Here is a 13,279-nt window from a genome sequence, read left to right as displayed (position 1 = left end):
ACACCACTTACTACAGTGCACGTTACCTGCACTATGGAGCGCTTTGGCAATGCTACCACACATTGACAAAATATAAATTTATTAGTACAGTAGCGCCGTCTAAGCACAAAGAAAGTGAGAAAGCAACTGTAACGAATGCATCAAAAAGCAATGAAATGGAGAGGAGCAATGGTATAGGAAAGGAGAAGCACGGAAGAAAGTGAGCGAGTGATAGAATGAAAGCATGAAGCCGATAGGAGAAAGTGTGCGAGAAGAGAGAAAGGAGGCGACGCGAAGAAAGCCGGATTGGGCGAGGGGATGCGAAGGATGTGCGCGACGTTTCGAATATTTGGGAGAAGACCCCCCGACGCAAAAATGACGTTACGGAAACCCGGTAGGACGGACTCCGTTTGAAAAATCCCGACGCCCGCTCGCAGGACTGCTTGAGGAGCCGCCGCCGCCTTTGGGACGTGTTTGTCCTTTTAAACGCGAGTTGTTTGGAGTCGGTGGAGGAAAGACGCCGCATCCCTGCGCTACGACGACGTTTCGCTTTTCTGCGGGAGTTGATCAGTGCAAGAGTGAACAATTTTTCGTTGATAGTCCACCCGCGGGTGTTTGCTGGTTTGCCCGATCACCTCAACTGGCAACGCCATCCTACGCCTTAGGCCAGGTAAGCTTTCATCTTCGATCAAGATTTGTTTCTTACCGCTGCAGTGCGGATGACAAGGCAGCGGTGAAAGCGCTTTTGTTGAAGCGGGCCGGCGCATCTTGCAGTTCTCGGCGTCTCTTTTCTCCTCAGCTTGGGATCGGTTGTCGTCTTCAGTGATCGTCTTATATCGGATCGAACTCAGCTCCGAGTACACTGAGACTGCGCGGAGTTCCTTCGTCGCGCGTGAAAAAACTTCTACGGAGACGACGTGACTGCGTGTTGAGGCAAAATGACTGGCCTGCGGGAGCCCAAAAATTGTCTCGGAAGAGGCCATTTTAGGCTTGCCGGCCGCTTTTGCTACCGCGAAGGCACTGTTGTCGCATTCGGGGTCCATAACTTTTGTTTGATTGCTTGCTGCATTCTCGTTGCACGCTGTTGTGATGCGCAGTTCGTCTGTGGAAATTCACTCGCAGTCACTGCATGATACTCGCAAAAGCAGTGCCGGTAACCCCAACGTGCGTAGTCGCAAATGTATGCAGTGACAAAGGGCGATGCTACAAGCGCGTTTTTGGGTGTTACCGGTCATTCTAGCGAGTGATGCCCATCCCCAATGTCGGCCTTACTGTGTTTGAAATGAAACTGTAATCGACGGCGCGGGCACGTTTTCTTGCAAGACGAACCAAGGCATATATATATATAACGGGTCGTCGGGAAAAGAACCGTTAGCTGGCGTGTCAGTGAACCTTCACGACTTGTCAGCGGACTAACCGATCTTTATTTCTTTTCTCTATGGGGGTGTTATAATCCGCAGTGCGTTTCGTCCTTGTTTAAAGCACTGACTGTTATTATAACTGGCAGGAAAATTCACCCATGTACTTTGAATTAGGATGTGAACATTGGCGAAAGTTTGTTTGTCCCGCAATTTCAGGCGTCACGTGCCAGACTGGAGCGGGTTATTTTTAGCAGTCTTAGATGTGTACGTCGGTCTCCGTCGCATATCTCGCCCTATGCGTGGACGAGGAACATTTGTTAACGTAGCAGTGAACTTGAAGTTTTTCTTTGTAATTGCTGTTCACGCGATCGACGGAGGAGTTGGCCCATGCTTGGCGAGGTCATGCCGTGAGCTCGCGCATGCTGTAAAATGAAAATTGAGGGGAGGGGGGTGTTGAAATGATCGCGTTATCTTCAAGCTTCGAATCGACTGCGATCGAAACGTGCGGATGTGCGACTTTACAAGTGTTACTCGTTCATAGGAAGCTTGGAAGAAGTTGAAGGAACGAGACTTTTTGACCCGGCTCCCGCTAGGAGTGTGGCAGCTTGGGCTAGTTGATATGGCATGACGATAGTTGTAGCGCGAGAACAAAACGACGACACAGGCGCCCGTGTCCTTCTTGTCTCTGTGTCGTCGTTTTGTTCTCGCGCTATAACTATCGTCCCGCTAGGAATCTCGATCGTACGTGCGCTTTTTTTTTTTTTTATTCTCCGTGAGCATGCCCAATATCTGCGGACTATCACTGTCCGTGCTCTGAGCTAAATAATCGGAGAAAAAAAAAAAGAGAAAGAAACGTGGCTTCGCTGTGGGGAGAAAGAAAAGGCTCTTCCATAAACAGCGTAGCCACGGCTACAAGCTCCGTGTTATTTGTCCGCCCGCATCGCCCCCCGCGGGCGCGATTCGGTCGCGGTGTGAGGGGCGGCGGTTGAGAGGGACCTGATACGAGAGCGGGCTGACGATGCGTTGGGACGGAAAGAAATATAGAAGAATCGGAAAGAAGTTCAGCGAGGGAAGGAAATTTCCGCGCCTTCTTCTTCCACATCCCTCGCTCGGCAAGGAATGTGCCGCGGCTCTCTGTGCGCAGTTTTCGGGCAAAAAGAAAGCTGAAAAGGGAAGCCGAGCCAGGTGCGAAGAGCTCTTTGCAGACAAGTGCACGCGCTAACGAGCACGACTTGCTTCTCCCGCGAGCACGGGGATGGTGCGCGCACGGCAGCTGGATTTAGTTAGCGCGATTTTTGTTTCAGTTTGCTTCAGAGTGCGTGCACGGGACTAGGAATGCGGCAAACAGCATTTCACTTGTGCCGAAAAGGTGGGAAGACGCGTGTGTGCGTGCCGTAGCTGTTTAATTAATCGCCGATGTCCAGCTAGGAGATATGTACCGTTCACTTGGAAATCGCTGCGAAACCTTGAAAAAGAAACCTTTTGTAGTTGTTCGTTAGTTCGTGTTTTGCCTGCTGTTTATGTTGAAACGATCGAACAGACAGTTCGAAATCTGTGACGTCGCGCTTACACTCAAACTGTGCGCCCCCTTGAAGTCGAAATTTCTGCGGCATTCACTTTATCCACTAATAAGAGTTATTTTTCTCTCTCTTTTGAGTGCATAGAAGACAGCCTCGAATGAAATCACTTGGCACAGGCGTCGCCTCCATGATTATTCCCTCGCTATGTGTAGTCCCTGCTGTTTGCTCTGTTTCAACGAATCATCTCCGAAAAGAACTAATCTCCCATCGTTCTCTCCCGAGCCAATTCGTCGTTCACTGGGAAAGTTTAAAGCGTGCAAGTAACGCAAATTCTCCTGTTTTTTTTTTTTTTTTTCTTCAAAGAACGAGGCGCCGAGACCGTGCTCATGCATTCCAAAATAACAGCCTGCGCCTTTTTCGAGGCACCCTTTTTCCAACAAAAGTAATCCTCATTCGGCTTCCTTAAGATTTCTTTCTTCAAAAAGAAAAAAAAAATCCACGCATCTCCACGAAATGTATCGAGTGGGCGAAGCTAGGACCTAGGGGGCAAAAGTGTGCGTTGAAGCCCGCCTCCCGAATTGTTTTTTTTTTTTCGCCATGGCATACAGAGAAAAAAATGATCATTTTAAGGGGTGCCCGCTCGGACATCAAGCACCCCCCCCCCCCCCCAAAAAATAAAAATGCTGGCTACGCCCCTGCGGTGAATCGCCGACCAGTGTAGACTATTTTCTGTAAGGCATCGGGGTGCCGCCATCTTGCGCTGTCAAGCCGACGTTTTCCTGTTTCTGTATATTGCAACGTGAATTATCAAGGCCATAAAACATCGTATGCATCAGCCCCACCGTTTTAGTACATATGCGTCTATAGTGTAACACTGATAGTTGTTAAGGGTGCAAAACACAAAAGGTCCAATATGGTGGCATTCAAAACCGTTGTATAGGTATTTCGTATTGTTCCGTCACAAGTATATGATTGAAATTATTGCGATGTTAACCTTTTTTTTCTATCTCACATATGATTCGACTATACCGTACGTTACCCGAGTGTTGCCCCATTTAATGTATGTATGTACATTGAGTAGTGCATGGGCGTCGGCGTGCAGGGGGGGGGGGGGGGGGGGGTGCAAAAGGGGCACCCTCAAGCTGCAAAATTAGCGCTTCACTCCTTACTGAGCCGAGATTCAGCACCGGTTTGCAACCCCCCCCCCCCCCCCCCCCAAGACAAAATCCTGCCGACGTTCATGATTGAGTGAAGAGTCGACGACCAAGCTAGGTGCTAAGGGCCATAATGTGTACGTTGAAGGCACCACCAACTATTATAAAGGGTTTGTCCTTGTGGGTGTCTTATATTTGATATTAGCCTATTGGTAAATTTTGTGTGTGTGTCTCACATATGTTTCGATTATATCCGTGACAACGGACACCGTGGAAGGAGATGCTGGAGAAATTTTCACCTCCATATCATTAATGCCATGTCACGCTTATGCCGCGCGCGGTAACGTGAAGAAGAGCCTGCGAGATAATGGTTATTTTTGTGGGAATGACAAACACACTCTTAGTTTTGAGAGCAAACTATTACTCCTCTTAGGGGGTTATTTACCGCTGGGAAGCAGATGTGTCGTGGGATGTTCGTGTACGAAAAGTTCCGAGTTGGGCCGAATAGGATCGGCTGCTCGAGGGGAAAAAATGACCTCGGAATAACGAGTCGAATATAATTCGAGCCACAACGAAGAAGCGGATGCATCGTAGAGAAGACACGTGGTGAAACTTGCTTTGCCAAACCATGGCAGTGTCTTCGTGGAATCAGAGACGCTCAAGAAAGCAACGCCTGGAACCTTTTCCGTGGCACTACTGAATATAGAAGGCCTGGAAGAATGGACGCCGGACTTTAAGGATTCGCGAGTACACCATAAGCCAGACGAACTTGCGTGTCTCCTCATCAGTGACATCGCTCCAGGATCCGTCCATTTCACTGTGCATTGGCTGATTGGAATTTTACAAGTAGTGACACCAAAACCCAATCATGTCTGCTCTAACACCGCTTTTTTTTTTTTTCTGTTCCAACACTAGGGTTATGGTCTAGTGCAGGGTTATGGTCACGGAAACATAACCGCACGTTTCAGCGCTGTGTGTGCTTTACGTAGCGTAAGATGCCAGCAAAGGCGTCCAAAAGAAATGACCGCCGGACACGCCCTCATCCTCCGACAGCGGCCGCGAGCGTTGTTGCGTCAGGCAGTCCGCGGAGTATGCGGAGCACTGCACGGAGTGCTTTTGTGCCTGGCCTGGCGGCTTGTGCGGTCACATCGTTTACGTGATCGAGTAGAACTGATAAGCACAGTTGTGTGTCTCTGTTGCACGCTGCAGCCCTCCCCATCTCTTCTTTTGGTGACAAGAGGGGAGTCTTCGTTGTTGTCGAGAAAACCACGCCTGCGCCGCCGGAGCGATCGAGCAAGCGGGTGCAAAGAGGAGCTCATAGGCGGGAATAAAGGGCGCGGTCGAACCCCGCCGCCTTTGTTGCCCCCCCAACCCTCCTCTGCGGCGATGAGAAGGAGAGGCGCGGGTGGCGGGGGAGGCTGCCCGAAGCGTGCCCTCGAAGAGTCGACGTCGCGGTTTCGTTCTCACGGTCTTTCCCTCGCAAGGACGCTGCCCCCCCCCCCCCCCCCCCGAATTCCTATCGCGCCCGCGGGATGTGTGTGCCTCTTGTTCCGACCAACTGGCCTGCTGCTTCCCTCTTTATTCCCCTTCGTTTCGTCTATCAGGGTCAACAGGAGGGAGTGGTACGACGTCACAAATTATTGCTGACGCCGTGCATCGTCTGTCCTTCTGTCTATCCACAGTTGAAGCGCACATCGTAGCCGTGCTCATTCGCGTGCCGCTGGGAAGATTGTAACGGAAATTCTTGCGAGTTAGATACCCGGCATGTTTGTTGACACACGCCGTTTTTAATAATCCGCTCACTTAGACGTTTCTAACGGTGCTCGCAATCAACTAGCTCAAAGCAAGATTGTGCGGGAGATCTTTCTTACACCACAATCATTTCTGTCGTGGTAACAGACGTGGAATGAAGGATATTGTGATCAAAAACTGCCACTGTGCATTAGCCTTGACCACACTTCTTGTTCCTTGCGCTGGGTAGAACTTTTGTAGTGGCAGCTAGGTTACTTCCATCATACTATCGCTGCAATTGTACTGTCTCATTTCTTTTTTCTGGGTTCGTACGAGTAAACTACCTTTGCGCAATAGCGAAATGGTTTGTCTGATAGGAGGCTTTGTTGGCAAGACGTAACCGACGCGTACGTGACGCAAGAAGATGCGGCGCCCTCACCGAATTTCCCGCACTAGCTGGCTGTGACGTCACCAAGGTTGGCAGTAGGTTCTTTTTACTTTTTCTTCTTGACAGCTATGGTCGACTTATTTCCGTCCAAAACCAGCCTAATACGCAAGTATGAAATTTTTGAAAACGTTCTCTCTTCACCGAAACGGACCAGAAGCAATAACGTTTCGGAAACAATAACGTTTCGCAAATCGTGACGTCAGGATGACGTATCCGACGCATTGGCTGGTGCAGGTGTTTTGGCGCGAGATTCGAGAAGGTTGGCCGCTCATTTCCACCAGTAGTGAAATTTCGTTGATTCCCCCGCCCGCTTATGTGAATAAAGGATGAGAAAGTTTCGATCTTGAACCGATTGATTGCTGATGTTTATTTAGTATCCACTCGACGGAGCTAATACGTGCTATTTCCGCTCGAGGGAACGAAAATGGTACCGTGGCAGCGTGCGCGACTCGGATCTTATCGCGGAAAACGGGCACAAGTCGTGAGCCGGGCGGAAACGGGAGCCCCGCCGGTGTGGGGAGCGGAGGAAGCGCCCACACAAGGCAGCGGTGGTCACGAACGCAGTCACGAAACGCGACGCGCGCGCCCAACGGTCGACGGTGCAAGTGAGGTCGTCGTGATCGCGACTGGCGCGACTGGCGCGTACGCGCGAGCGTCACGGAGCGTGAACTGGCCGCCGGTCGTGCGGAGAAACAGGCGTTTTGAACCGCTCTCGTCACGGATTTTGTTTCTTTTTTCCGCTGTTCGCCCTTCCTGGGACGCCTTTCCAAACCCATATCCGTTCTTCCACTGCGCGGGTACTACATTCGCCGTCGCGCTCTGTAGTCGCGAGTGCAATTCTTGGAGAGACGAATGTGCTGTTCTAGGATTGGTGAGTGGTGCGAGCATGGCACAATAGCGACAAATTCGTAGGCAGGGAACAAAAAAAGCAGCATCTAATTAGAGAACAATCTAGCAGACTGCTGTTCAGTGAACACGTAACAGTAATTTCCGTTTCAGAACTTTCTTATAGGGACATTAATATTAAACAGTCAATCAGCTTAGACTGATGAACTATTCTGTGAAAACTTCAGTGTCATTAATTATGCGACCATAGGCGAAACGTTTCAGTTCTAAATTCCTCCCTGTTCACACATGGATGCGTCAGCATGGCATCATGGACCTTTAGAGTAGCTGCCATTTGGGTGGACTGGTGTGAGTAGTTTTTATTCAAGAAAAAAATTGTATGTGTGCGAAATGAATGTACATCCCAAAAGCCACTATCATTATCTAAAATTAATGTGTGTCAACATGCTGTACCAAGAGTAGAACAAGTGCACACCATGACAATGCACCTGTGAAGCCCTTGAATATCAAGAAAAATGCCCACAATCATATCCGACTGAAAATGGCAAAATGTGAGCTTAATCAGGGTGTGCATATATGTGTGCATTTTTTTTTTACCACATTGGCTAAACAGTCTTCTTAAACATGGTACTTTAGGTATCTGGTTCTTTTATAGGACAATTTTTACAAATGAAGAACTTGCATGCCCTTGTAGATGGCATAAAAATGTGACATCACAGCGGGAAAGTTTTTAACTTCTTGGTGGTGTCACCAACTGCATGTCTATTTTATTTTTTTACATACACATTCTTTTTATGACAACAGTTGTTTTTGTGTTTTTTATAGCGAGAATTTACTAATGCGAGAAAAAAAATTTCAGGTGTTCACTTTTTCTTAACCCACACACAGACCTGCACACATTACAAAAAATAATTTCTGTTACAATTACCTCCTTGCAAAATGTAATAGACTGTATGCAATGGAATGCAAGAAAGATTAGTTGCCAAAAAGGTTTTGAACAACCAAGAGACTCTTTTATAATATGTCCATATAGGTTTTTTCATGGCTTTGTGCTACAAATCGTTGGTTGGCAGTTTCCTTTATTTCTGAGAATAATTTTATTTGATCTCGTGCCATTTGTATGTGATTGCAGTTACTTGTATTACTGATGTAAACTTTATCACTTTTATATAGTTTGCACCAGAAATACTGGTATTTTAAATATATAGCTCATCTTACTTAGTGTTCACTGACAATCCATCTGCTTAACTTATGTTTCTTGCATTTTTCAGGGAGTGTTTGCATGTGCAATATGTTCAGCGATTACTATTAAGATTTATCAGATGCTTAAATGATGCTTTCAACTCAGAGTCGCTTTATATATTCTGCCACCTGCTCTAAAAAAGTTGAATTGCTGCTCCCAACTAACATTTCTTTTTTTGCTCAGATAACACTTTAGGCTGCTGCAAAAAGAAAAGCGTTGCTTCCATCACTGTATTATTGTCAAGAAAGTGTTTAAGTTAACTTCAAAGTTGAAACCTTGATATTTACACAACATGCTCATGGTCCAGTGTCTTCGGTATATGCAGGATGACAATTGAAGCGGAGGGTGCAGTGCACCCAGAAACTGCGGCCGAGTCTCCGGCCGAGGCATCTGTCACTGGTCAGAAAGGCAAGAGCCTGGACGAACTCGTGGTCGGGCTCAGCTCGGCCGATGAGCTCAAACCCATCGACGGCGTGCCCATTACCGAGGCAAAGACTGGTGACGCCGACTCTGCGGCCCCGCAGAAGCAGCAGGGAAAGGAAGAACTGGAAGCTGTGGAAGAAGAGGATGTGGTGAAGGTTGAATCTCTGCCCGACTTGCCAAAGACACCCACAACCCGCTTCTGGGCCAGGTAGGTGCTGAGGCTTTGCAGATTTGATCTGAAAAGACAGATACGAGTGTTTAGTGCACAATACAGGAACTTTGTCTGGATGCAGTCGAAGCCCTTTATTAGAAACATGCACGGAGCAGAAAGTCTTGTCTTTTGCATGAGGTGTCTGTTATAAGCAGGCATGCATGTACCACACATGCATTTTCTCAGCACCTATTTCAATGTAGACACATTGGTGTCTCTTAGAGCCAGTTCTCTGTTGCATCAGTGTCTCGTTTAAAGGGCTTTAACTGTATTCTGTTTATCTGACTGGCCGATAAAAATAGTTGCTTCAAAATATGACCGCTACCACGAAATTTTCAGCGAGTGCCTTTACTCTAGCAAATGCCCTCACGTCTTTACCGGTAATTTGAAATCATTGCGAACTACTTAGTAAAGTACCGTATTTTTGCGCGTATAACCCGCCCCTGCATATAATCTGCACCCCCACTTTCAGCTCACCGAGAAAGAAAAAAAAAACCTCGCGTATTGCCCGCACATTTGATATACAGAAAAGGCTGTACAAAAGCTACTGCTCAAGCAACATAGCACATATGTAGACAGAAAAAGCTTTATTTAGCAAGCAGAATACGCTGTCTGCAAGGCCCGTCACAATTCACTCACTGTCGCTGCTCTCGCTAGAGCTATCACTTGAGCCGCAGTCCTCACTATTATGCACAAGGTCATCTTCGGTTCCATCCATGTTGTTTGTGATGCAGCATTTCTTGAAACTTTTTCGCAGGATCTCACCTGGAATGGCCTTCCATGCCTCGACAATCCACTTGTAGAATAGGGCAATATCAGGCCTTCAGACTCGTCCTGTCGGTGTCAAGTCGTAGCAGCCTTCGGCCATCCACTCGGCGTAATAGCGCTTGACATAAGCTTTGAAGGGCTTGTTAAGCGACACATCTAGAGGCTGCAACATTGATGTCATTCCACCGGGTATAACAACTAAGTCGGTGCCGTTGCGTGAAAGGTGGTCCTTCACTTCCTCAGTTGGGTGGCCGCGGAACGAGTCAAAAACGAGCATGGACCTCTTTGCGAGCATCGCACCGGGCCTCTTCTCCCATACTGTCTTGATCCAGTCTACGAACAAGTCACTGTTCATCCACGCGTTCTCGTGTGCGCGCACCACCACACCGGCAGGCAAATGAACCTTTGGTAGAGTTTTCCTTTTCAAGATGACGTATGATCGCAGTTGCGTGCCGTCGGCAAGGGCACAAAGCAAGACTGTGATGCGCAGTTTCGTGTTCCCGCCGGTCAGCACGCTCACCGAACTGCTGCCCGTCTTCTCAATCGTTGTGTCCAACGGCATTTCAAAATAAACAGGAGTTTCATCCGCATTGCCGATTTTTGAGAAAATGCAATTGTGCTGCTTTCGCAGGCCAATTACATATCTCTGGTACTTGATCAGCTTCTCCTCATAAGAAGCCGGCAAGCGTTGACATATTGTGGTCCGCTGTCTGATTGAGAGCCCTTGCCGCTTCATAAAGCGGTGCAGCCATCCGCGGCTCGCACGGAACTCGTGAAGTAGGCCTAGCTCCCTCGAAAGTCGCCGCGTTTTCCACTTGGGCCATCTCGGTCGATACGGCGTGACCCCTGCTTCTCACATCTTCGATTAACTTTACTAGCTCCGCCTCCAGCTCAGGGTAGGTACTGGTCTTGGGGCCACGAAATGACCTACGGTCGCGGTGCGCGGCTTGTAGGCTCTCTTTCTTCTTTCTTCACAGTCGCACGCAGGACTCGTTCACATCGTGTCATCTTCCTGCTTTGCAATTTCCAAATTCCTTGGCGACGGCGATGATCTTAAGCTTTTGCTGTGCCGTGAAGGCCTGCCGCCGTACGCTACTCATGGTGACAGAACAGATCGACTTAGACTTGGCGAACGGGTCGAGATATGGAGAACTAGCGGTATCAGCGAGCTAAAGAGCGCTCACACTCGGCGACAACTTGACAGCACTACCCCTTCTAGTACACTGTAACAGCACCCTGGAAACAACAGAACTGAAATGCATGCCTGCTACCGCATTAAAAAGTAGTACATTAATTTACTGATAATATCTCTATAGACACTATAACATCTCATTTGCCTTGCTGAAATAAATACTGCTTTATTTATTATGGAACTTTTTAGACAGCACAACCTTTTTGGCAAGCCCTTTCCAAAAGTAAACATGGCGTCCGTGACATAGGGACATGTGGAGGGTCACTGAGCGGCCGCGAACGTCCAAAAAGTATACTTGTGGTGTGACAGTGAGATTTTACACTGAACAATCGAATTGTCTCTCCCCAAATGTTTTTCTAAACGCTTCAACGATGCAAGCAAGCGAAATCAAAATCAGCTGCAAGCTGCCGTGCTACTTCCGGAGCAACACGAATTTGCGGAAACCGCCTCCGTAGCCTTCGTTACATTGTTAAGGGGCTTCACAGCACAACACGCATTGCTGTGAAGCAGCACTATAGGAAAAACCTCGCGTATTATCCGCACCTCCACTTTGTCACTGAAATTTTTGGGCTTTTGGTGCGGGTTACACGCGCGAAAATACGGTATGTTCCAGCCAATGGAAGCTTCTGTCATATTTCTAGTATTTCACCGGCATAGCACTAAGTCAAAACAAAACCTTTTAGACTGCTTGCCATCACAACCACTACAAATGGTGTTACTAATGAAATCTTGCGTTGTGGCGACGTAGTTCTGAAAGTACTTGCGACAGCATGTGCCAAGTCAGAACGCAAGTTTGCTACTACAACTTTTGAGAAAACCATGTTCAACAACACCAGTCATGTTCGGCTACTATGCAGATATGACTGCAAACTGGCAATCTGCCACAAGGCTAACTGCTGTTTGAGGCATACGCTGCTGACATTTAAAAAAAAGTATCGGAAACCTTGCACATATTTGTGGGCCCAGCGATTTGTCACCAAACCATTAGAAATGATGCTTTGTAGGCAGTCTTTGGGTGTGATGGCCCCTGAAGAGATGCCATCACATCTGGAAGCATCATTAGGGATAATACTATTATTACAGTCACGAACTGAAATTGCAAGCTATGTGCGATCACATGTGGCAGCAACCGCGACAAGATGCATGTTTCTCATGTTTTACCAGCACTCAGCCATTTCATCTTGGTTAGCACCGCTCTCGCTCGTTTTTGTCACATATCTGCGGCTCCTCGCGCTCAATAAACTGAAATAGGCAACCTGAGTTGAGCCAAATGCACATACTAATTTAACAGACTTCTACACCAATAAATAATGCAACACTTGCCACAAACTCACGATAAGTCCACATCATGCAGCTTTTCAATATCAATAAGGCTTCATACAACAGCGTACTGTTATTTATTCTTCCGATTTCCTACTCTCACCTTTAAATTTAGTCCACCTCTTGTTAACTTTTTTTTAATTATCTTCGTCCGTCGGGTGGGCAATTGCTTGGGGTTTAGTAATATAATTGCATAATTGTTAAGAAAGCCTGTGAACATTTCACTAATGTTTTACCATGCCAAAAAGTGTATCTTTCCTCCCGTTTTGTTGTTCAACCCCACTATGTCTGTAAATAAATTATGAAAAGTAGAACTAGAAAGCAAGGAAGCAGGGCTGTATAGGATGACTGCCAGTTGGGCATGTTGGTTTTAGTTCATGATGAAACAAGCATACGTTCTGCGTCCTTTCTGAGTCTTCGTACTTATTGGCTCTTGTTTCAAGGAGGACCTGCGAAGCAGCCTTTAAAGAGAGTAAAGCCTTTTGAAATACTTTGAAATTCTGTACACTGAGACTGCAAACATGACTGAGATTACAGGTGCACAAGAGCATGGGCTAGCTAATTAGGTCATATATTGTATCGTGATATCAGCATATCACGTCTGGGGGGCTTCATGAAAGACTAAGCGTAGAATCAGTGTGGTTAACACGCTTTACTTGCACTGCCAAAATCATTGCCAGAAGTGTGGCCTAGAGGATGCTCCACTATGGCTCATGTACTGCAGCTCATACTAAACCTGACAGTATGTTTATGCATTTATTTAATTGCAGTACCCTTACGGGCCCTCTTACGAGGGTGTTACGTAGGGTGGTGAGCACAGTAAAAAAAGAAAGACGAGGAAAAAATGAGGATAAATAAGCAATACCAGGCCACAGAGTACAACTGTGGAACATATTAAAAAAAAGAAGTAATTTACATATACTTGGAATTAAGGCTTATAGCAAGAGCATCATATATAACACAAATATGAAGCAGAGGCATTCATTGTTATTACAAAATAAATACATAGTAGTAGTTGCCTGATGCAGGATTACATTAAAATCTCACTGATGCAAAATGTGTTAATGCCTGTATAACAAAACA

The 13,279-nt window shown here is 47.1% G+C and overlaps 1 protein-coding gene across 1 annotated transcript in view; it reads left to right on the top strand.

Annotated features, from left to right (window-relative positions):
* The first annotated feature begins 330 nt into the window (after positions 1 to 330).
* The window catches only part of LOC119170734 (neurotactin-like), a 44,449-nt gene continuing 31,500 nt past the window's right edge, over positions 331 to 13,279 (top strand). Inside the window, exons 1-2 of the mRNA XM_037421983.2 lie at positions 331 to 649; positions 8,608 to 8,913. Coding sequence (XP_037277880.2) covers positions 8,609 to 8,913 — 305 coding nt within the window. The 5' untranslated portion in view covers positions 331 to 649; position 8,608. The remainder of the gene's footprint in view (positions 650 to 8,607; positions 8,914 to 13,279) is intronic.

Source organism: Rhipicephalus microplus, chromosome 2 (genome assembly GCF_043290135.1).
Source record: "Rhipicephalus microplus isolate Deutch F79 chromosome 2, USDA_Rmic, whole genome shotgun sequence".
In the NCBI taxonomy this organism is placed as follows: domain Eukaryota; kingdom Metazoa; phylum Arthropoda; class Arachnida; order Ixodida; family Ixodidae; genus Rhipicephalus; species Rhipicephalus microplus.
The sequence above is the reverse complement of the archived record's forward strand: the minus strand, read 5'-3'. Positions and strand labels throughout refer to the sequence as shown.